This window comes from Argiope bruennichi, chromosome 8 (assembly GCF_947563725.1).
Source record: "Argiope bruennichi chromosome 8, qqArgBrue1.1, whole genome shotgun sequence".
Lineage (NCBI taxonomy): Eukaryota > Metazoa > Arthropoda > Arachnida > Araneae > Araneidae > Argiope > Argiope bruennichi.
This window is the reverse complement of record NC_079158.1, coordinates 27,802,728-27,829,325: the sequence shown is the minus strand read 5'-3', so window position 1 is coordinate 27,829,325 and position 26,598 is coordinate 27,802,728. Positions and strand designations below refer to the sequence as shown.

The 26,598-nt window shown below is 27.5% G+C and overlaps 1 protein-coding gene across 1 annotated transcript in view; it reads left to right on the top strand.

Moving 5' to 3' along the window:
* The first annotated feature begins 9,245 nt into the window (after positions 1-9,245).
* LOC129981706 (uncharacterized) overlaps positions 9,246-26,598 on the top strand; it is an 82,085-nt gene continuing 64,732 nt past the window's right edge. Inside the window, exon 1 of the mRNA XM_056092653.1 lies at positions 9,246-9,354. Coding sequence (XP_055948628.1) covers positions 9,306-9,354 — 49 coding nt within the window. The 5' untranslated portion in view covers positions 9,246-9,305. The remainder of the gene's footprint in view (positions 9,355-26,598) is intronic.

The following is a 26,598-nucleotide window of genomic DNA, read 5'->3' as shown; positions in this document are numbered from 1 at the left end:
TTGAGAATAGAATACAAAACAAGAAAAGTAACAAAAAAAAATGTCTTCTAAGCATTTACTTTTCGATGTTTGAAAAAAAATGCAAGAAGAACGATTTGTTAAATTGAAAAGGGATGCGTTTTGACTCCGGTTATAGATTGAAACGGAATAATTGATGCGCATTTATTTGTATTTCACTTTCTTTTTATCAAGAATAGCAGCTTTCGAGATTTGCTTTGACATATGCCTTACGATAAAGTTGTTTGAAAAATATTCCTTGTAGAGATACGGAAATGTAATTTATTCTGAAAGAAAAGTGATTGTTTATCAATATATCTGCTGATCTAAAAGCTAATCTTTATTTTCTGATTTATTTTCTATCGAAGCGTGTGCATACAAAATGTTTTTGTTTTTTACGAATAAAATAAGTATGCTCCAATCTTAATATTTATAATATATCTTAACACATAAAATAATAAAATTTTATTTGATAAATTGAATTGATAATATACAAACTAATATTTGATTCACTTTTGTCTTTTAAAAGCCATTGCATTCATGAATTGACATGACACATTTATCTCTGAAAATTTATTTGAAAAATAGTCCATGTAGAGAGATCGGAATGGAGATGGAAAATGAGAATTCACTCTTTATAAGGAAGTAAACATATATAAATATATATGCAAAATGAAAATATGGTTTTTTGTTTTCTGGATCGAATTTCTGGAAAAGTATGTAGAAATAGAAGTCAATTTAATATGCAGAATGCAATAAGAAAAATGATGAAAAGTTAAAAGGAATATACAGTGCGTAGAAGGTAATAATTTCCGTAATAAAATACTTTGACCGCTGCAAGAATTTGATCGCAAATGAGTTCAGTTTAGTTTAAATAGTATGTAAAATCATTCCCTGCTGTCTGTAATGCTTAACAATGTTAAAAACATCTGCAACCTTTTGATCTGCATCATTATCGGAGGCAAAATCCAAAATTTTGTATTAACTTCTAGCAACTAATAGGATTTTTTCTTTATTAATTTTTAACTTGTCCTATTTTTTGTTGCAGTTAATATGAATAGTTAATGAAGGTAAATGAGTTGAGGTTTGAAATTTTTATTATTTTATGCCGACTTATTATATTCGTCCTACATGGAGCAAGCTGAAGATCATTCTTGTTATTTTCTATCAGCAATTTTTTTATTTTGTATTTCGGCATTCAATATTTTTCTGTTAATTAATCACCTGGCCATAAGAAAGTAAGGGCATATAACTTATTATATGGTCTTACCGTTTGATAGGTGATATCCGATTTCATAAATACGATCATCATACTGAATCTATGAAATCGGTCAAATAAATTAAGACATTTTTTTTTCTGTGTGAATAATAATATTTATGAAGGATTTTGGTAAGTAGTAATGTCAAGTAAATTTTTTTATGATTTCGAAAATATTTAAAACCTTTTATCATAAGATTACAATTCTTTGAATTGTATATCGATACTCATCAAGGATCGAGATGCCCTGAATGTTAACTATAGATGCAGTTACCGATGACTGATCTAGCTGTTAATAAGAGAAACTCGAATATAACATAAATAACGAAGCATATTGAACTTAATGAGGTAAAAGGGAATGCGCTTCGAAATAAGAATAATTTGTTAAAATGAACAGCCACTGACAGCAATGCATGCATTGTAAAGGCACGGAGTGAGAACTGAGCATTGGTACAAAAATGTTAGATGCCAGGAAATATCAGTGCAATGGTAGACACTCACCGGAGAATTTCGACATTCACTTATTTTGATCTTTGGCGGTAACATATTTATTGGTAAACACGCTTTAGCACCAATTTGAAGCTACAAGAAATCTATTTTGTATCAAATCTTATAATTTTGAATAGTTATCAAATGGCTAGGAAGATGCCTTCTTCAAACTTTCCAGCAATAATAACTAGAGGGCGTTTTTATACACATCGAGAAATACGTTTAATAAGGAATCAAGTTATCCATAATATTGGTTTAACTTTTCAAATTTGCTGTATTAATAGTTATATCTAAAGATTAACCTAATTGACTTGTTAATTTTTTTTTCAACGGTTTTAGTATAAAATTAGAGGTTTTTCATCTAATGCAGATAATCTTGTTGAAAAGGCACGATTACTTAAATTATAAACCTTCTAGATTATAAAGTTTCTACCCATTAATGATAGAGCAACCTCAAAAATGAAATATTAATGAAAAAAATTACTAATCCTTTCAGTAAATTTTTGTTGAATCAAATATTCTTCTACTAATGTGATATCAAAATTAAGAGAGGAGACGCGACGCCTCTTTCACATTTAAAATTGGCTCAAAATCTACTAGGATTGTTCGTAAAATAGTTCTCTGTAGATTTTACATGGAATATCAATTTAATTAAAGTGATTATTACTATTTTTACATTAAAGATGTTATGTATACATAGTGTATCGTAAAAAAAAACACTGCATTCTTTTTTAGCAAAATATGTATATATAAAATGTATTTTTTAATCCTCCACTCCGATTTTGAGAACAAAAATTTTGAAAACATGTAATAATTTACGCAATAAATGTTATACAAATGTTTATTGGAATAAATCTCCAAATAATTTTGTACATTACTAATAAATTCTATTATCTATCATATACAACATAATTAAAATTCATCCTAAATAGTGAAAATCATATTAGTTAATGAGCAATCCAATTACTTGTCTGGTAAAATTGTTCGTACAATATTTCAAAGGTCCAAACAACTTGTTTGAAAATTGAATTAACCCCGTTCTCATCACAGACAAGATTAGTTAACTATTTGTTATGCACGGGTGGCGGTTTCTAATTCTTGTATATATTATACTTAATCTAATATTGAAGGTGAATGAACAGAATCGATCAACAAGTTTCACTGCGTTGTCCCGTACGATAGATATACTGTCTCGCATATTAAATTATTTCAAGAATATTAGACAGTTTCTTGGATCAATATTTAGTGAACATTTTATGTTCGTGCTATTTATTGTTATATGATACAATGATAATTTACTCCACAATTTTGGCATATATTAGTGAACCTTTTATGTTCGTGCTATATATTGTTATATGATACAATGGTAATTTACTTAAAAATTTTGTCATTTATTAAATGGAAAATCAACATTTATGAAAAAACGTTGAACGCGCGTGCACGCACGCACGCACGCACGCGCACACACACACACACACACACACACACACACACACACACACACACACACACACACACACACACACACACACACACACACACACACACACACACACACACACTTTAATTATTTGTAAAGTAAAAATATAATGTTTTGAGACATGATAATTTGAATTGATTTTAAAAAATCAAATAATATTTGAGGAAAATTTTCTTTATCAAACTTTCATTAGCCCTATAAACATCTGATATATATGGGGATTAGAAAATTTTATTTCTGCCGAAAAGGGTCCATTTTGTAGAAAACTTTCAAGAATATCTGATGTAAGCAATAAAATGAGTTATTATATATTTTTTTATTAAGAAAAATTTATTTATAAATCTTTCAAATAAAATAAACAAATTAAAATAAATCGTTTTCAATTTTAAAATAAAAAAAATAGTAAAGGCAGCATAGAAAGCCAGTCGATAATAAATAATGGATGCATCAAGGACCTTGAACTCCGATGCAAAGTAACTAAATGTAACGATTTAAATAAGTTTGATTTCGATTGCACTATTGTTTTAAATTGATGATACAGATCATAAGTTTGGAGCAAAATATCGATTGGATGTAAGGAATGAATTTAATTTGTTTCCTACTTTATTAAAACTTGGCAATTGTTACAACGACAATAAAATATATATTCTAATTAATTGGAATGATATTTTAACTAATAAAAGAAACTAATGAATGAAACCAGTTTTCAGGGTGCTTTAAAATTAATTAATAATATTATGATTAGTAGGTGTATTCTAATTCCATGGAGATAGAATTACATAGCTTTTGTAATAGTCTTTAATTTTATGTAAATCAGTAGCAAACTTCGATTAAGTTTCTTTAAATTTAGTGATAGGTTGATTAAAAGTTTACCTTTTAAAACAAATAATAAGATCTAGAATAGAATTGTGTGAAATAATTTTGCTTGCAAATTTAATATAACGATAGATCTCAGATCTCAAAATTACTGTAAATAATATATTGTGGTATGATTTTGCGATTATAACTTTCATTAAAAAAGAATCATGTAAACTTAAAACCTTTGCTACGAATAGAATCTCCATGATATAAGAAGAATTAATAGAAAGAATGCAACGACGCCATGCTTCATTCCTAGAAAATCTGATCTTTCATCTAACTTAGTTATCCCTAACTATTTAAAAAAGAATGTTACGTTGAAGAAAAAAAAAGTTACGTTGGAATGTACAGTTGTTCTCGAAGGAAAAAGAGTATCTAAGTAGACATATTTTTATAGCAATTATTTGAAATAATTTTTCAAAAGATTTAAAAAATAATAAACTAACTTCAATACTCTTATTTATGTTTTCGCTATTTCTATTAATTCATTTATACCTAATATAATTAAACTTAGTAACTAAAATATGTGTCCGTCTAGACGAATTTTTAACATGTTAACTATATTTCAGATTAACTGATAAGAACAGAAAATCTCATGCGCTTTTGCAGAATGTTAAAGAAATAAAAAAACAGTATTGTATTATACATTAATTGTAAATATATAGTTATCTAAAAAGTCAATAATAAAAATTCAGAATTCTGTAAATTACATGACGGTTGGAAACGCTGAAATTAACCCTAATTTTTAAAATCAGATTGAAACAAATAGTGAACAGAAAAAAAAAAATATATTGCCAAATAAAAAAAAATCCTCAACAAAATAGTAGAAATAATTTACAACTGTTCCTCAAAAGTGAATGTGATGAATTACAATAATAATAATAATAAAAATGGCATATTTAAATTTGTATATTTTGTTACAATTCAGCATAAAAATGTAAACAGAATGTGAAGATTACTATCTCCTAATTTTTTTGGATGCTTATTTTTATTTGCACTCCGCTGAATCAATTAGTTTAAATATTAAAAAATCTGAAAATGTTTCTAGATGGCCAAAACAAAAGGGAGGATTTTCACATAATTCACTTCTTCTGTTAATGAAGCAGAGTAAAAGGTTTTTTTTATTCGCCAGTGTTACAGACGACTGTGGACGATTATGTATGCTGATAACTGAAGTAAGATAATTTGTATTTAACATTTATTTTCAGATTTATTAATAAATATGGAAAAATGAAAATTGAAGGAGTCAATGATATTAAAAATATTAGTGGTTGATATCTTTATTTTAAAAAGATTGTAGTTGGGAAATTGTAAGAAAATTTAAAATGTTGACAATAAAAATACATCTTACTGTTAAATAAATAATAATAGTATCATTTATCTCTTTTTTTTATCTTACTATTAAAGAAATTAAAATAGTAAGATAAAAATATCTTCATCTATTTCTAGACGAAGAAGGTTTATTTAGAATAAGAAATAGCTAATAGGAATAGGAGTGATAGTAATAAATATAGTCATCTGATTGCGGTTCACGGTTCACACAGTTCAGTTCTCTATATTACCGGATATGCGTTGATTACAGTTCACGATTCACACGGTTCAGTTCTCTATATTACCGGATATGCGTTATATTCTTTTTAATAAAAGCAATGAGACTGGTCCCAGTGGTTCCATAATGGTTTTATCTCACCATATAAAATACGGACCTTGGAAAAAGTTGCAAATGCTTTGAGTGGTATTGGCACGTAATTACACAAGTTTATATACAGAATTTCATAGATTTAAGCCATGTAAATAATTGCGCTTACATGCATGCGAAAGTACAGATAGATAGATGGTCAACCCTTTAATAGATATGATTCAACCTTTGACAAAAAGCTATACTTTAAATTCTAAATCTTTGTACCAAATTTTAACTATGTAGCTCTTTACATTTTGTATCTACCGCGTTGTGATCGAACAATCAAACCTACCGATTGGCTTTGAATGAATTTCATTCAAAATTTGTTAAAAATCTACAAATTTGGTCTAAAGTCCATTTATTATATTTCAATCGTCTAGCTCAAAGTGTTTTTGAGTTAGTTTAAGAACTAACAGTTGAGTTAGTTTTTGAGTTAGTTTAAGAACTAACAGTTGAGTTAGTTTTTGAGTTAGTTTAAGAACAGACATGAACCCAAAAATGTGTTTCCCGATTTCAAGGAGGTCTGTAACGTGTAGGTTAGTCAAAATCTCGAATTTTTTTTTTTGCCCATTGTAATATTTTCTTTATATTTTGCATAGGATAAAAAAATACCAGGTATATACAGTGGCAAATAAATAGCAATCTTGCTTGCTATAAACTCAAACAAGGAACATATTTTGCGGTTATAAATAAGCATACCAAGAAATAAAGATGTTCATTTAGTTTTACATCTCTAAAAAAATAATCAAATAACTAGAAACTATTTAACAATTTAATAACTATATGGCGAATATTGTCTTTAATAGATGGCGTTTGTAGCCAATTTTCAATTTTTCTTAAATTATTTTTTAAGACGATTAGTACTGGAGTATTACTTTCATAGGAAATAGCAACAGGCTGCACTACTGTTAATAGGGGCAGTTCATACTTTTCTATTAAATGCATTTTTTTTATGTTTATTGATTTTTTTTAATATGAAAATAATTATAAACACATGGAATATAAATATGAGGTTTAAATAAGATACTTATCTGATTTGTATAGAAGTCATTACATGAAAAAGTACAACAATTTTTTCAACTGCGAAAATGTTATGCAGTATTATTTAAATCACATAGAATGCAGCAATTGTGTGTTTGCTATTGACTGTCTATTAAGTTATTAATCAGAAGCGCTTAAAAATAACCAAAACAAAAACAGAAATTAAACACATGGTTATATTATAATACACAAATATTAAATATTAATTAATAAATCCTATTTTAGATTAACTAACATGCCTTAAAAACTGGTAATAAAAACTAATTTTCATAAAAAAATATTTTAGGAAAAGAAAAAAAAAATCATATATCATGCATTATGTAAACATCGTATCATATATTCAGATAAGTTTTAATACAACAGCGAAATTAAATGAATTTGAAATGTACAATTAAATACGAATAAACTGAAGAAAGGAATAGCTTACTTTAATTTGTTATTGAAAATGAAACTCTTTAAGTTCTAAACGAAAACTTTTTACGAAAAACAATGGTTAGCTTTCATTCATTTATCATTTGAAAGCAAACCAAAATTGACTTTGCTTAGTTAAAGTTATTTTAAAAGCGCTCTGAATTATTATTAATGGATTACCAAAAATTCCACTAAATTCTAACAAAATATAAGATTAACAATTTCGTAGTGAATAATTATGCAGTATAAGAAAATTTAAGTGCAATAGGTTAACCAAATATAAATATCAACTATTAATAAAATTAATAAATATTAAATTATATATCACCTATAAATAAAAGTTAATTTTGGGGAAGATACGACTAAAATCAATTTCAAATCATAAAATAGATATATAAAGTTCTAGAATTCTTACTTTTGGATAGCCATGCATATTATATATAATGCATATTTAAAATGTTATAAATACCATATATTATTAAATGTTGCAATGAAAACCGTTTGAAAACGAATGTGAAAATAACGTTATAAAAATAACTACTGAATTTCGTCCAAAGATTATTTTGCCTTTTTCGACTTTTAACGAACATATTCACTGATACACTTATACTGAAACTGCCTTTCCTTTGGTTTATTTGGTCTCTAACATGGTAGGCATTGTCAAATGTCTGCCATATTTATTTTATGACATACATTACACTTCTGTCCTCGGGTGTTCAGGGGTCTTTACTCTCAGAAGCTACTGCATCCCCATTCCGTGGTAACGCGGATACGACATCATCATCACCTATTTGACATATGTCAAAACAGGTACACAGATGACATTTTAAACCTTTCTATGAGTAGTATAAAACTTTTAAATTACGAGATTGGTTAGTTTTGATAATTTCAATAAAAAATTCATAAAGAGGAAGTCCTCATATTTGTAATCATATCTGAATCAGTATAACAATCAGTCTCGTCGAGAATAGATGCTTAAGGAGTAACCAGTTGCATTCCTAGTGGATATTGAATCGTTTAATAAGTGCATCAATTAATAAAGTATCTTATACAATCAAGAATCAGTATTAATTTGAACTCAATACAGCAAAATCGGTATCAACCAAACCGTTTTGAGTTATCTACTTCACATACAGGGTGTCCCAAAAAATGTATACACATTTTAGCAGCTGATAACTAAGTTATTTCTTCTTTCTTTACAAACTGAACCCATTGAACCAAGTGATGGCAGACAGACTTGAATTTGAAGAAAGGAAATTTATTCTAAAATGCTACTGGAAGTATGAAAATGTAGTAGAAGTGCAAAGACAATTTAAGAGGGAGTTTAACAAAAACCACCTACACGAGTTACCATAACTCGAATTAGAAATAAGTTTGAAGCTGATGGAAACTGTTCAGGACGTCCATAAACCTGCAACAGTTGTTCAATTGAGGGCAACCATTGAACATGAATGTACGAATATCCCAAGGGAATTGTTCCATCATGTGAGCTATTCCATCGCTTCGCGTTGTCAGCAGTGTCTGGAGCAGAACGGACATCAGTTTGAGAACATGTGATAACAAGACAATAGAATGATATTTGTAGAATCTTTGACATGTTGAAAATTATTCGAATTACAATAAACCCCAAATTTACAATTATTTAAAATGTGTATACATTTTTTTGGGACACCCTGTATATGCAAACACGTAGACAGATAACATTTCAAACCTGTCTATGAGAAGTATAAAACTTTCATATTGCGAGATTGATTTGTTTTGATAATTTCAATAATTTTGCATTATAATGAAGAAAAAATAAAAATGAAAACTTTTTTGCCGAGATCAAACAAATCCAAAACTTTGAAAATCACTTTTTACGTGCAATGTACTAAAGAGAATAAATATAAACAGAAACAGAATGCTCTTCTCCGATTGGTCTTTGAACCGTGAAAAATAGCCAAACATTCGAAACGCGCCACGAGCGACACTCAAAGCGCAAACTCCGCAAAAGAAGTAAAACTCCCGTCCGGCGGCCGGATCCCTTCCAGTTGCCTGACACATGAGGGCAGGAGCGGAGTCCGGGCGCTCGGAAGCATGCTCCTGCATCCATGAATGGGACACAGATCCTCCTACGCCTGCTATGCCTTCTGGTGCCCGGTGAGTACGGTCACGGTTAAACTCTCATTTCAGACTGTCAAGACGTAATACAATTTAAATAATTTAAGAAAGCATCATACGTTTCAATGTGATGCGTGAGTTTGTTTTTGAAGAATAGAGTTAATAAACTACGAGATAGAAAAGCTTACCAAAACAATTGGTTCCAGTTGTTGATTTCATCTTGTATTTTTGACGTTCGAGAAGCACGGAAGCTTCAACCTCTATAATGTCGCACTCTCATCTTATATGTTCATAGAATTATAGTGTTTTTTTTTGTTTTTTTACTTATAGATTCGTAAATTATGTTTAATTCCATCATAGATTCTGAACATTTCATTTACATTCTTCTCTCGTTCTTTTAAAGTTAATACACATGTTTAAGACAAATGAAAAACAATTTAAATTTTTTCATTATTGTTGATGAAGTAAGATTTGATTCTTGATTTTATATTGAATTATCTTAATCATTTATTGCCTTCAAAAATAAAAATAGTGAAGTATTATATAAAATGAAAATTTAAGTTATGACATATAACTCAAATCAAACGATAAAGCGAATTTCATTTACGGTTATTTGTGTCCAATGTCAAATTTTTATTTCATGAAAATTATCATTCATGAAGATTTTATAAGGCAAAGATGTCTTATTCGTAGTAATAATTTTACAGAAATTTTTCGAAAAACTATGAAGTTTAAAAACAAAAACAGATGGTGATATTCAAGTTTTGAAATTTGTGTAGGCGACTTAAGAACATTTTCTATCACAAAAAAAATTCATGAATGTTGATTTTTAGAATCAAATCGTAGAAAATATTATCATTCATGTTTTTAATAAAAAATAATAATTTTCAAAAATAAATAATAATTCAAATAATTTTCAAAGAAATCTGATAAAGATAAAGAAGCTAAAAAATTTAAGAAAAGACAAACATACTGATTTGGATTATCGATATTGATTGGTTTATCGATAGTTTTTATCTTTAGTTTTAATACGGTCAGTAAATTTGGCTAATTACAGCTATCTTTAATGCACTACTATTGTGTAAAGACCATATTACCCCTTTAAGAGGTAACGATTTATTTCATTTTATAAAAAAATAGCATTATTGACAAGATTCTATTATTAAATTCAAAGTAATAAAGCCGAAAGGAATAATACTTAAAAACTATTCATTTTCCTGTCAACGAAAAAAATTCCGATTTCATATTTCGTTATTAACATCTTATGAAACCCTTTTAGTACATTTCATAATTTGAAAATTCTTCAAAGAATATTTGAACCAAAACAAGATATTGCTTATATTTTGAAAATTGACGAAAAGTAGTGTGTTTCTATAATTAATTTTAACTTTTCAGATTTATCCTTGAAAATACGAAATAAATTCATAATAGCAGTTTTATACATTTACAATCGGTAAAAGAATCATTAGTCGAAAATTGAAAAATCCAACAATTTGATTGCTTAAAGAATTATTGTGCACGTTAATCTTGATCTTAAACTTAGTTTATTTTTTTTTATTTTTCTGTAATGGAAAAGAAGATATTTAAATAACATTCGCATGCAAAATTAAAATAATCAACAAATTCAGTCAGTATAATGGCTAAATTTAATCCTTTTAGTTTGTAAATGGAAATGTGCTTAATCTAAAACGGAAAGATAAGCTGCTAGGAATTCCCGTTTGCAGCGCAATATCCAGAGACTGAAAAAAAAGATTTCGTTATTAAAATTATATTTTTGTTTTAAAGAATGCAGGATGATTGCAAAGGTTATTTATTTCTTACCAAGTAAAAAAATAGAAGCTCCATTCTTCAGATAACTGTAGAAAGATCTTACTTCATGTTCTATAAGTAGTATCTGAAGTTTTCTGTAACTATTTTTAGTGCAAAATTATATATGAATATTTTAATAATTTGCTTCCAATATGTTCACAAATTATTATTAGTGGACTTCATTACTACTCCACTAGTTACTTATCAAGAGGGTAAGAAAATGGGTAATTTCTGTCAAATTTATGAGCCTGAGAAGAAAATATCAACTTCAATTCAATTCATGGCAAGGGCATGATAGGCAGATGACGATGAGGAAAAAGTTTGATACAGAATTTAGGCTATTAGAGTTTCTTGTGCCTTTCACAGAACATGTATGAAAAAATATATTATTTTTAATCGTTTTGAAGTGATCGGATGACTAAAGTTGAATCCTTCTTCCTTTTGAATATATAGTTTTTTTGAAGTCTATAGATTATTTTATAGTATCATAATAATATTTATACATTTCAAAATGCTCAAAAATATTATTACGATACTTTCAGAATACCGAAATAAATCTTGTAGGCACCCCACATATTTTCTGCTAATTGGGTTGAAAAGAGTTTTATTTTAAATCAAACAATTTTATTGGATTTCTCAGTAAATAACTATTTTCCTGAAACAGAGAACTGTTAAATAAATAAATGAAGTGCTTCAATTTGTATGGTGGCAAGATAATGAAAAATTTCTATTGCCTTTTGGAATTGAAATAAACAAATTTGGAATTGAAGCAAAATTTTATTGAATTTTATTTTTGTTCGGATTTATTATCGAGGAAAATTTTCTTCTCGTTTCGAGTTTAAAATTTATGCATAAAACTTTTTAAATTCCAAATGAAAAATTAAAACTTGATAAAATACTGAATGATTTGTATAAAATTATGCTGGAAGTAACGTTTTGTAAATTTTGAAAAACAGATTTATTTAATGCGTATCTCAAACTTTTTGAAGCAGATATAACATATGTCCATTTTATGCTGTAAAATTGGATTTGTTTAGTTGAATTAAAAATTTCGTTTCCTTTAGATACTTCAATAAATTCGTAAGTTAAACATTAATTCCATTATTAAAAAATTCTGAATAGTCAAATAATGATGAAATATACAAAATTCCGGGTTGAAACTTACCTTACATTTTTATTTGTATAACATTAATATAATGATAATCTTTTTGCTAGGGCGAGGAAAAAATCTAATGCAATTAACAGCAAATTATTTGGAAAAAAAGTGTTAAATATTATATTTACTTAATTACCGTGAAGAAATTAACCTTGTTAACCATGTAAAACCACTGTATCCTCTATTGTTTTTAGCTTAACTATTACAGTAGTTTTTATTTCATGCATGGAACAATCCCAAAGAGAAACATTAATTATCCTAATACCATCATTATCTAATGATGTAAAAAAGTCTTTGCGCATCTTACAGAAATAAACATGCTTTTCGTGTGTTTATTATTATTTAAAACTTTCTACGGCTAATCTCTTTAATTATGTTATGAAGCAATTATCTCTTGATAATAATTAATTAAACGAAAGTAAAAAAAAATGTGGAGTATTTTGGAATTTCAAAACGAATAAAAAAAATTTGTTATTGATGATGATAATAATAATGCCACGTTTTAAAAAGGAGTAAATTATATAACTTCTAACTTAATACCTTATTGCGAGCAGAATTAAATGCACATGGGCAAAAATGAAATATCTTAAAAGAAAATAGTCAAATAAATAAAAATAAAAGAACATGACCTTTTATTGGCAACATAAGTAAAAAATCATCAGAAATTTTCAGAAGCTGCACGTTCTTTAATTTTTTTGATTGTATATTTCCTTCGTTGTGGTATATTTAATCTTAATATTTGACGAGAGATTATGAGTGTTTCTCTTTATTTTGTGTTATTTTACTTTTAAAATTACACAACTTATTTTCTTAAGCTGTATTTTGATAGTGTGAATATGGCAGATTGATGATAATAATATTAAGTAAAAAAAAGTTTTAAAAAAAAATCTAAAAAGTATGACGTTTTGAAAAAAAAAATCTATGTGCATTCTTTGTGTCTGTTCCCTTCATGCCAGACTTTAGGTAATAATTTAAAAGAAATCATATATGCAATTCATTTAAATGAGTACTCATATGCTCAAGTTATAGTATTATTGTTGAAATATAATGGAGCATAAATAACGCAACAGAAATCATAAGAGCAGTTCATTCAGATGAGTATTTGTACCAAATTATTTCTAATTTTATTGCATGAGTATCAAACTGAAAAGTGAATTTATGGACATTATTTAATAAATTTTTACAGTAAAATACATTTTTTTAGCGGATTGGAAGATCGAAAATGAAAACAAAATACCCAACTAATACTAGAAAAATCCTCATATTCTGTAATTATAGCATAATACTTGGGAATGGCACTGGTTGGAATAGTAATAACAAATTAAAGATGTCAGAAGAAAGCATTGATTAAATTTATCTTGTTCTATAGAAGAAAATGTTTAAAATATTCACCGATATTTTAGAAGAAAAATGTATAAAATAAAACATAAAATATAATTTATGCTAATTGCTTTATTTTTTGGATTTTGAAATATATAAATTTTAAATTTTTAAAATAAAAATATAAAAAAATTAAATATAATAAAAGCGCATTAAATTTTAGAAAGATTGAAATTCTTACTTATTTATCTGCAGATTTTAATTTGAGTTTTTTTTAAATATCGGGTAGAAATTCATGAATTTAAGCCATGTAACATTGATCCCTGGAATTGTAATAAAATTATTTTAAATTAATATATGAAAAACAATATTTTACTAAACAAAGACATCAGTATATTTTAAAATACAATATTTACTATTTTTTATATTGAAACATTTTTGAAAAAAAAAAAAAGACAATTTATGTTTGCTTCATATTTTCAAATCACTTGCATAAAAATATATATATAAAAAAGAATTCATAAGCGTCAGTATTTTTATTTCAGGAAAATAATAAAAATTCCAACAAGAATTAAGAAAAATATTCTCTATACAGAAATTATAAGAATAATTCAGGAAGGTATTTAAGAATGAGAACTTAGCATAAAGAATAATTATATTTATTAAAAATGAGATTTATATTCACAGACTGAATTCATTATTTGAATGAATAAATTTTATTTCAAATCTCGTATAAGATTTGATTTTATACTAGACAATTTCCAGCAATTTTTAAAAAGTCGAGAAATGTTCCGGATTAAAATCAAGCGAACTAACTTTGAACATTCTTTTAGAAGAATGATAAAATTTACTTCTTTAGGTTGAATAATATTTCTGATCACGTTCGCAGACTCAGAAAAAAAAAAAAAAAAAAAAAACGAAATAAAGCGGAAGATTCCTCCTATTAGAAAATCGTATTTTCGCGTGTATTTTAATTCAGTGGAAAGTTCCCAAATTATTCTTTTCTTTATAACTGTTTTCTTCTTCTTCTGTTACTTTCTCTCTTTTGTTCCTTACTTTCTTACTACTGTACTTAGAATTTTAACAATTGGATTCCACATAAAAAAATATATATTTGACATAGTTCAGGCAGAATAGCCTTAATAAAATTTAAATTTTATTTGAATTATAACAATTTTAAGTAAGCTATTAAGAGTAAAATCTTAAATTAAAGAGATATATTTAAACTTCTTACTCTTCAGTATATGGAAATAATTAAAAAAAATTGCTATACTGAAAAATAATTTAATACCATTATATCAATAAAACTTATTATTATTCATTAGATTAAACATTAACTCAATTTTTTAACTTATTTTAAAAAAAATTTAATTCATAAATCATATTTAAAAAATAAATAAGCCAAAAAATTTAGAATAATGCATAGCATTGTTAGAAAGGGCTAGTGGCAAAGTCTGATTATTCCGAAATTAGAGTTCCGAAATCTCACTCTACATTTCTTTTTTTCTTCACATAATATTCCTGAATCTCTAGGATTTCCTCTCAGATGAAAGGATGTGCGTGTATAAAAAAAAGATTTAAATCTACGTAAAGAACACAAAATAACAACGCAAAAACTCTACACAATACAATAATGAAAGAAGGGAGTTTTTGGTGAGGAGTCTGAGTTCAAGAATTTTAATGAAGTTAATATTGCTTGGAGAAGGGCTTGATCGATGAAGGAGACACAAATTATTCTGGGCTTAGGGAAATCAAATCTTCAGTATCTTGCAGAAAGCGCACAAGATTTTTGACATTGATTGTCATCACGTTGATCCACCAAATACGTTCGAGATCGTGGGTGGGTTTGCTAAGATAAAAAAAAAAGTGGATTGGGTAGCTAATAGCAAAATTCAGTGGATCGCCCATTTCTCAGCAGTCACAGTAATCAAAAAATCTTTTGACCTCAGTGATCTTCGATATAATCAGATTCTATTAAAGAATCAGCTTGTAGATCTGTCCCATTCATGTTGAATCAGTCAGATACTTTTTTTGATATTGTTGTGTGGTTGTTTGGAAATATATCATCTGCTCAGGAGTCGTTGTTGGTATCTAGCCATGGTTGAAAATGGTAAGTTTCCAATCGGAAATGACCGTCTTTTTTTTAATGGGGATGGGAAAACATATAATCATGTATAATATTAAAAGCACATTCTTAAACAGCACTCTATTGAAATCTTTATCTTTGTAGAAAGTTGGAATTGATATTTGTTTTACTACTTACTGATATTTGTTTTAATATCTGTTGCTACCTGATACAGTAGCAGCCGATTCTTTTACCGTTGGAATGGAATTGGGAATTAGTGGGTATTCGTTCTCTCATTTGCGCCGAGACTGGTAACTGATACGAATATGATTCCAAATAGAAGTTTCATTTCTTAGGAATAGTTATTGATGACGATGTGTCTTTAACCTCGGTTTTGAAAGATAGGTGAGAAAAGGAAAGAAGGGCTTTGTTGACAATTTTAGTATAAAAGAATTCTCGGGGGTATTCTCTTCTGAATGGGGCGAAGGATAGTAATGGTTAAACTCGATATTCATATAATTAAAAAGCATCACACATGCTAATACCATAACCGATACAGGATGGCGAACAGGATTATACCCACCTAATAATTTATATCAGGCTGATATAAAGTCACCCTATCGAAAACGAATCTAAACGAGAAAATTTCAATAGAGACCAAATACTAAGTACTGATGTTATATATCAGTTTTGTATACTTGATACTTTTGAGTCCCTGGTGCCAAGTATCAAGTTGTTACAATATCACTCATCCTAGTGTGAGAGAAATCTTTGGAATTCTATTTTCATATTTTTCACTAATCAGCCCAACTCGGTATTTAAAAATGTAAAATGAACTAATTTTTAAAATAGAAAATTTTGTGTGACACTTCTGAGCATATTTTTAGATATAAAAAATATTGCGGTGTTACAATTAAGTATCTTATTTGCATCTTAATGTTGATTTGGTCATGTATATTCCTCTCCAAAATTTGTATTTATGTACAATTGTATTGCGGACTCTGTTCTTATTGCTAAATTTTTCAATGTATGTGTTTCAATTATCAATTACTTTAATAATCAAATGAAAGCATTGAAAAATATTTCATGTTTTCCATTTACTTTACTTTAGAAAAACTAATTTCTTCTTCATGTAAAATTGAGTATACAAGAAATGTGCAAAACGGCTTTGAATGTATCGACAATAAACTTCTACGAGAATTTTTTTAAAGTAATACTTTGAAATTTAGGAAAAGATTGATTCAGACTTACTTTGGTATTCTATAATCTTATAAGAACAAGAATTGAACATTTTCAGATATCATTATATAGTTGAAGTTGAAATTTAAATGAGTGATTAATAGAATTACGATTCTGTTTCTTGAACCAAAAATATTCGAAAGGAGCTATAAAATTCAGGATATACCTCAATTGGCATTCTGACTTCAATTTTTCGAACTATGCCAGCAGATCCCCTGTCCACTTGTGAAATCAACTTGAAATGATATGACATTTGGATAAATTCCAACTATAAAAAATTGCAAGCACATCATTGTCGTTTCACTTATATTTTCGTGGATCTAAAAACTGACATGGTTGAACAGTTTTTGTGATTTTATGAGAGTTTTTGTTGAGCTGTAGCGTTATCTTCACAGTTTGTCACTTTTCTTCTATTCTGTATTTGGCATTTAATAATAAAGCAGAAACGGTTCTATTGTGATATTTTTTGCGCCTGATACATGAATTTATGCGGTATTTTAATTTAGAAGAATCACATATGGTTTATTTATTTGCGTGTTCATTTGAAATGTATAATTCCTTCACATTTTAACCCTTTCTAAGGCCGTGCGAAGTATGCTTCCCACCAAATTTATCAATCTTTGTATGAATTTATGTAGGTTGGCATAAGTTCTGACAAATTTTTTTAAAAAGGCAGAAACTTAGAGGCTTCAGTTCTTTATCTCACACAAAATGATGTGTCTTGATTTGTTACTTAATTATTAATTAACCAAATTAATTAATCAATCAAATTAAATTTATCTAATAAGCTAAATGAATTCCTTTTCTTATTCTAATTTCAAGCCTAAAAATATTTTAACGTAATATGACTAGAAAAAAATGGCCCTTTAAAGGGTTAAAACAAGCCAAATAAGTAAGTAAAATATTAGAACCTTTTCGAATTGTAGCAACATAAGAATTGATGCCAGTTTTGACATACCAAGGGTTGATTAACGTAATACAGCCATTTAAAATCTGATTTAAAAATGCTTTAATTTAATTAAACTCACATTTAATTATTAAGATATTCGTTGACTGTTTTATAGTGGACTTTGAATTCATTCCTTTTGAACTACGATCATATGAAGAGGGTGATTTCAGAATTACTAAATCTTCTCTGAATTTTCACACGCATTTCGTAAACTAGTATAGGTTGAAAAGTAAAATCTGCTGGATTTAAAAATCAAAAAGACTTCAAACACCGTGCAGTTTTGATGGCTAATATGTGATACTTCGGATACAAATTTAATTCAACTACACCTCCATGGGTTGCATATTATTTTCATATAATGCTTTGCGTAGAATTATTTACAGTTTTTGATGGCAGAAAAGTTTGAGAAATGAAATCTTAATAAAAATGCTAATAACAATTATAATTTTAAATTTTATCTGTCCATATAATGCATATATTGTCAATATTACAAACATCAAACACTACAGATACAGATATACTCTGTTTCATAGACATGGAAAAGATTAAAACTTATGCTTTTTCTAAATCTCATTTTTCCTTATATAAGTCATTCTTTAAAAAGTCAATTTACAATCTGTTATGATTGAAGACATCTGCAATATTAATAAATGTTTTTGATCTGCAATTTATGAGACCCTGAAGGAAGAATATATTTTTCTCAAATATATTTTTTTCGGCTGTATTCCATTCTAGATGGATGTATATTTGCATCAAAGAAACAAATCTTGCTACCGTCACAAAATCATGCATCTAGAATTTGTTTACTTTGATCCAACTCTGCCTTTTGCGAATGCGTGAGTCAACATTCGTTTAAAATATAACATTGTGCCAATATTTACAGAAGGTAGCAAAGATATATCTTTTCCAGCTTTAGACATCGCCTTATATTTCTTTGTAGCTATAAACTGAGCAGAATATTTCCCAATATCTGTAATAGCGAAACATTTCGTAGAGGCGAATAAACAGCTGTTGCATAAATTACTTTCTTATGCTTGTCTTCAGAGTTTGGCTATAACTGAATCTGCAAGTACTAAGAATATTCATTGTATTCTTGTATCTGATCGGCTGAATTCACGAAACTCTAAATGGAAATTTCTTGTAAAATAGAGTTGCAAAAAGAATAATAAAGTAAAGACTGAATAATGATTAGAGAAATATTTGATGAGAATTCATATTTGTCTCATTGAAACTTTTAGAGTCCTTGTTAAATTCACTTCTCACTTATTTCTCGTGCTGTTTATTACATGTAGTAAAAACAGGACATACGTAATTATAGTCTATCTTTTAGAAAAATCTAGATTTCATTTCGTTCTCGTATAATGTCTACAAATCTTTTTTTAAACCAGACAACTATTCTTTAAATATATACTTTGTAATGAATTTGCAATTTTAATTATTGTCGATTCGATTTATTAAATGCTTGATTTCACTGGACCATTCATTTCTTGTATTTCCAAAAATTCATCAACTTTAAAAATTATTTTTGTAAACAAATTTATAAAAAGTGGATATTAATTCCAAATGGAATAACGGAAGAGAAAAAGAGTTTGTAAATAGCTTTTGCCTTAAACCGTGATCAATTAACATGAACTAAATCATCTTTGGCTTCATTAATTCAATTTTATACACAAAACATAAAGTTTTTATAAGCGAATTAATTATAAATTAAATTCCCAAAATGTTATGAATATAAAATTATCGTTGTTGCAGTTAATATGCAATAATATGAGATTGAGAACACAAACTGGAGTTTGGGCTTAGCTCATTTCTTTGACTATTTCTAAAGCAAATTTTTTGCAGGCAGTACGGTCCGGCTGCTTATCTAATTAAACCAAGCAAAAAAGTTTTATTAAATTCATTCAACACTCAGGAAAACCCAACTCAATGCCATTTTTTTGTAGAATTAATAAATGATATTTAAAATGGCATCCCATTTCAAAACTTACACAAGGCCAGAACTGGATTCTTTAGTTTGATCCTTGGATCTACAAAGAGAAAAACACATGTCTTCTCCACACAATTCTCCAAATTTTGACGTTACATTAAAGTGGGATGGTTGAAAATGTGAACTTAAATTGAATTTAGAGCATACAAGCGACAGAATGGATTTGAAATTCGTTACCTCTTGATTGTGATCATGAGATTTAAGGGCCAAGTCAATGAGTCCTAATACCCTTATAAAAGGAAATATCCAGGAAACCAGTTGCCCAATAGATTGATACATAGCATGAATCAGTAACATGAATTCTAGAGAAGTGATCATCAGCTTAACCACTTGGATAGAAGAACGAGTATAAATAACGCGATGTTCTGATTGTGAAGATGAAACCTGTCTGCTAATGAAATGTGTCTCTAATATAATCAGAGAAAAAAAATATGTTGAGAAAACCAGTTGCTCATTGGGTTAAGGCAATCATAAGGTTGAGGAACATGAATCTAGGGAAGATGACTATTGGATTTATCATCTAAAGGCATTCTTAATCAACATTTTTTCTTACATGATAAACTGGTACCATTTTAGATGCGCGTTTTAGCAACAAATTACTTGGCAATCTCCAACTAGTTGCTTCAGGCTTTTCTAGTTTTTCTCCAAAAAACACTAATATAGTTCAATTTCCGTAAATGTTTTTGATGGCAAACTGACTTCATATAGCTTCAGATTCAATTGCCCTCATTTTTGGGTTTGAGTGTTATACTCAAGGTATTTAAAAACAAAAGATATAGTATTTAAAATTGCTTTAATTAAAATTTAAAAATCGTACACGATATTTAGAATGAGTTTTTTTAAAAAAAAATCGAAAAAAGCAACACAGGAAGTTGACTGCCTTTTACACCAATTTGAAAACCAGAAATTATATCTCGTCAACACTTTCTAACTCAGCTCCCTCTCCTCTCGTTGCTGATTGGAAGAGAAGATATAAGCACTACGAGGAACTGCGTGTTGCAATCGTGTGGAACTTAAATCATATCCTAACATCAGACCTACGCCCGACATTAGATGCTTTAAGGTCTATTTGAAGAAGAGAAGACAGTAGTTACTCTTTCCCTTAATTTAAGAACTTTAATTCGTAGACTTGGATAAGTACTTTAAATCAAATAGAATTAAAAAAAAACTAGAAATGAACTTAATTTTTGTATAGTTTATTAGGCACAAAATTTATATATTTCCTTTCATGTCATTTTGTTTGAATAAGTTCAATTCACATTTCTATAACCACATCGAGAGCATTATGTTAATTGTTTATGTAGACAGGTAAAAATAGCTCTAATTATAGTATATTCGTATATTAAAGAACAATGTCCTATACTTCTGTACTGGAGGGTTGAACGGACATGGATCCATCATCTTTGTTAAGGACCTCATATACATAGACACACACACTAAAAAACATTTACTAGCTTCATTTTTAAAGAATTACAAATGAAAAAAAAAACCTAATCAAATGTAGAAACAGATACTAATAACACTGAAAAGCAAGATAATGTCTCCGGCATTTGAACTGAAAATAGTAGAGAGAATTAAAAAAAGAAATTTAAACTTATTTTAAAATCACACAAAGAAAAAATAATAATAGAAATTCTAAAATATAATTGAAAGAAAAGATATTTTTCGTATATCCTATCAAGGTTTCAGTGAATTATTTCATCATCCTTCGTATAGAATATGGATTTAAATAAATAGATATAAAGCATTTGAGAAAACCCATAAAAATTTCTGAGTAAATTTAATTTCAACTATTCAAGCAATCAGAAATTCTTCCATTTTTCCGCTTCACATATTTCTAGTCAAATTTTCGAATGAAATACCCATTATTCATGCAGATAGGGCAACATTTGTTTGCATAGAAACGAAAACTCTTATTAGCATTTAAACGGCATCTTCCAAATGGAAGACGTTGAATGGTAAATATGAAAAATGACTTTTATCGACTTCCGTTGACAAATGGTCTTCGTGTCTCCCAACACTGCTACTGCAAACTGTTTAACACCATCAATTCAAATAGAATTGGGTCTTTATTCAATAAAAGTGATTTCCATTTCACAGTTGAGCGATACTCTATTACTCGAGATAAATTTATAAGATAATGAAAATAAGGCATAGCTTGAGTGTTTCATTTTGCGAAATTCTGATTAAATTCTAATCATAAAAATTATCACCAAACGATTATTATATTTGATTCAATAAAGAATCACACAATAGATTAATTTGGCGATATTATATATACATATCCTGCTTCAGAATATACACTTCATTACGCAAGTCTCGCCAAATAATTCCAAGCAATAGCACAAACGTAATTGCCAAGATAAAGAAGCCTTTCAAGATAGTATTGGACTATCTTAAAAATGCTTGGGTAATTCAAGATTAAGCTATTCTTTCTTATTTTTATTGTCATTTTACCAGCGGAAAGGGGGGGATGGTATTCATTTTTTTCGCGGTTGCTTGTCAAAATATAATTAGATTTAGAATCTCGCAAACGATTTCTAGTTTTTAAAAGGCAGAACTAGCAAAGGAATTGTTATCGGTTATCACAGCATGTTGAATTATGCGAGGAATCGATAATTTCCTTTTTTTTTAAGCTATGAATTTGTTGCGGTATTTCAGCACAATTTTATGTTTTGGAGTCGGTGGAAAAGATTAATAATAAATGGGGAGAACGTCCCAACCTTGGCAAATAAAAGGTTCGAAAAGTGTTTTTTTAAATATTTTATAATTAATTGAAAAAGAGAACGCGGAAGGTTTGGAAGCTGGATTTGTTTAAGTTATTAATTATGCATTTGCAAAAACGAAAAAAAAAAGTTACTTAGTAAAATGCTTGGGTTTGGAATTTGAATTAAGGGAACGTTATTAATGGAAGAATGACTTTAGACACAGCACGCTGGAATGTATCATGACAAGAGGATATTTTTTTTAGAAAAACAAAAAAATAAAATTGAAATATAGAAATAAATTTATGAAATATTGGGATCTCCGTAAAGAAGTTATTTAATGTAACATTAAAATATTTTCTAGGAAACTTTAAAAAAATATTTTTAGATTGATGCATAGTTTAAATTATAAAGAGTTTAACACCGATTTTGTTTATAAATTTATTTTTCGTCATATGTAAATTAAATAAGGAAAATGTATTCCACATCGCTCAGAGATATAAATAAAATATACAACAAATTATGTCTAGAATAAATCCCCAATCTTAAACAATCGCCTTATTATAAAAAATAAAAATACATTTTAATTTCTATATCTCATGGTATTTTAAATAGAAAAAAATTTAAATAGAAGACAAAATAAACTGCTACTATATATATATATAAGAAAGGAGAAATTTATAAGTTAAGTTAGTTGTCACTTATATTATGAAAACGGGGAAAGATTTTTCTATAGTATTTACTCCAGTTTGATTTCAGCTTATCTATATTTAAAATTGTTATAATTAAAAACACGGTTAGTTCACGATTCTCAAATGGATTCTTAAGCATAGATTTAACATTACTTACAAAGACATGTAATTAAACTCATATCATTAAAAAGACAATAGAAGTCAATTAATCACTTGCTAATTAATAATCTTAAAATAAAATGATAATGAGTCGACAAAATATAAAGTGGGCAGTACACTGCAATTATAAGAATCAAACTTAGGGTGTACATAAAAATGCTTAAATTTTTTTTTTATATATAAAACAGGTTTTTTTTCTTTTACTTTCGGCAGGGCAGATAAATATTAAATATTCGAATAACACAATTCTTTATTTTTTGTCCATTAAAAATAAAACAGTTTGTTTTCATACTATGGAAAAGGGCGCCTTTTAATGTTATTATTATATTGCGATTAGATAAATTACCATAACAAAAGTAAATACAAAATTTAATTGTACATTATTTTACACTGTGCAGTGATAGTTCATACTTTTTTTTGTGGTTTTAGTGTGACAGTAAATTTTTAGAAAGTTATTTTTAAAAAGTTTTAACATATTTATTTTTAAAAAATTTGTTTCGTAAAAATAATTTAGATAGTAAAATTCTTAAAAAATAATTATTAATTAATAATTTCATAAAAATAAAAGCATTTCATTGGTATAATAGGGTAAAACATAACAATAAAAAACAAATTTGACATCGAAAATTATTATTTTACAACATTTGCCAGTTCAAATACAACAGATCGCTAAAATAAATAATATTCCAATTCAATAAAAATTAATAAATAAAATTTAAATATTTAATAATGATTTTAATAATTCAATACAAGTTCACATTGTAATTTTTAAATTTTATAATTTATAGAATTAACAGTTTTTTTTTTTTTTTTACAAATTTGCAACTAGACCAAAATTATTTCTTAATTGACCTGCTTGAGATTGCTGTCAACCCAGCAGCCCTAAGCAATAAATACATATAAATTTTCTTTTCTTTTCTTTTTTTCTTTCGCGTAAGCAAATTATTTTGAAACGAAATTAGCTTAATTCATTTGACTTGTTTTCAATGAATATGAATCATTTCTATTAATTGGAAAATGTTTGTGATACAGTAATTTCATTTAGCATTAAAAGTGTGAAAGAATTTTTTTTTTCAAATATTTATAATGATGTTTACAATACGTGACAGCCTATTATCTTTATCGGCACAATTTATCTGGAAATATTAATTGATGTAGTACAAAATCAGCTAACAGCTATTTTTGTAAATCCAAATGGATATTTAACGATAAAGAAAAAAAAATCAAATGTAGAGTTTTAGTGAGAAATAAAAATAAATAAGAATCTGGTTCGTGTATTTTTCCTTTTAAGACCTTGAAGTTGGCAACTGTCCCAAACGGCATAGCCACGCGAGGAAAAAATACAGATGAGAAAATAATTCATATTTAATGGAGTGATTGTACAGTTTGAATTTCGTATTTATTTCTTCTAAACGAGAGGGAAATGAAATCGTTTTCCTTTCTTCTTGACAATGGAAACACTTTATTCTTTGGAAACATTCAAATTTAGGAACAGTTCGCAATAATCTGATTCATTTTCTACGTACTGAGCTAGTAATGAAACAATGTAGCAGTTATCATAAGGAATAATGATAAGAAAAATTATGGATTTATGACTGAAAGTCAAATCCTCAAGTATATTTTCTGGCATTAAATTGGAATCAGATATCTTATTAAAAGTTGGAGTTTGTACGAAATAATTTCTTAATTTTCCTCCCAATTAAATAAATTTATGAATATTAAAGGTAATAGTATTTACTTTTTATAATAAATATGTTCAATTATTTAATTTAATGCTTTTTTTAAGCAAAATATTTGTCACCAAATGGGAATTTTTATGTATAATTGAATTATAATTTATTTATGTTATTCTGTGCAAAACATTCGCACATTCAATTCTCCTACCTAAATAATTAAATATGATTAAATTCTTTGTTAATTTTTTTAAAAAATGCTCAGAAAAATGCATATATAAACAATAAACAGTATTTATTGATGTGAACACATTCACAATCTATAATGAAAATTTGTAATTATGAATTTTTAAAATTCACAATACAAATTTTCACGACAATCTTTGTGGGACTAAGAGAAATTATTTTATACTTTTCAGTCCATTTTAGGAATATAGCATATTATTTTTTTTATTTAAATGGTTATTTTTTGCTTTTTTATCTTGTGTGCGAGAAAATTTAAACTAACTTTCCGATTAGCTACACGAAATGACAAAATTTGCACCCAAAAGCGATAAAATGAACTAATATTAAATCGCGATTATGAGCTATTCTTAAAAGATTCAGAACGCTAAAACAGGAAAGAATATTTTAAAATATATTGCAAAATTTGCATCGGACAAAAGACAGACATACAGATACATAGACAAGAAAGTAAGTTAAATGAAAACTTATTAAAAATTTATAAAAATTCTAAACACTACTACGATTAATCAAGGCCCATTTGTCGATAATAAAAACTTTTATTCATGTAAAAATTTGTACCGAACATATAAACAAATAGGAAGCGAATTAATATCGTATTGTCATCTACTCATGATCTGTGTTTGAAATTTCAAATCTCTAGCTCATCGGCAAGTTACTTTAAAATCGATTACAAAATTTCTCACACACAAGATTAAAAAGCAGAAAGACAAGAAAACATGTTAATAAAAATCAATAAAGATATCGACAACAGAAATTATATATTGGATAAATTCAGCATGGTACAGAATAACGCATTTTCAATATAATTTTTTTTTGTAAATTTACTCGAAAATATTCTTACAAGAAACATATATAAAGTAGGGTTAATAGTCAATTAATTTTACTTTTAATATCCCTGGAGATTTGACTGTTAGAAGCATGAAACTTTGTGCCTTTAAAGATGAGCATAAGAAAAGCATTCTACTAACACTTTTTTTTCAATAGGGGCCGAGTAAAAATTTAATTCTTGGAGCATTTTATCACTTTCTAAAGGAACCAAAACACTTTCATACAACTGGGTATCTTATTTGATGAAACTTTACAACTGAAATTATATATCTATTTGCAACATGTAAAGGAGTAAACGCTTCCACGCGCGTTCCACTTTTTTGGGACACCTTGTATATGCAAACATAAAATAACGAGAGAAGTTGTTTTATTGTCATGGCATTTTACAATTAACTATCCAAAAATTAAATGTGTTTCTATATATTAAAATGTGCAAAATTAATAATCTTTTCATT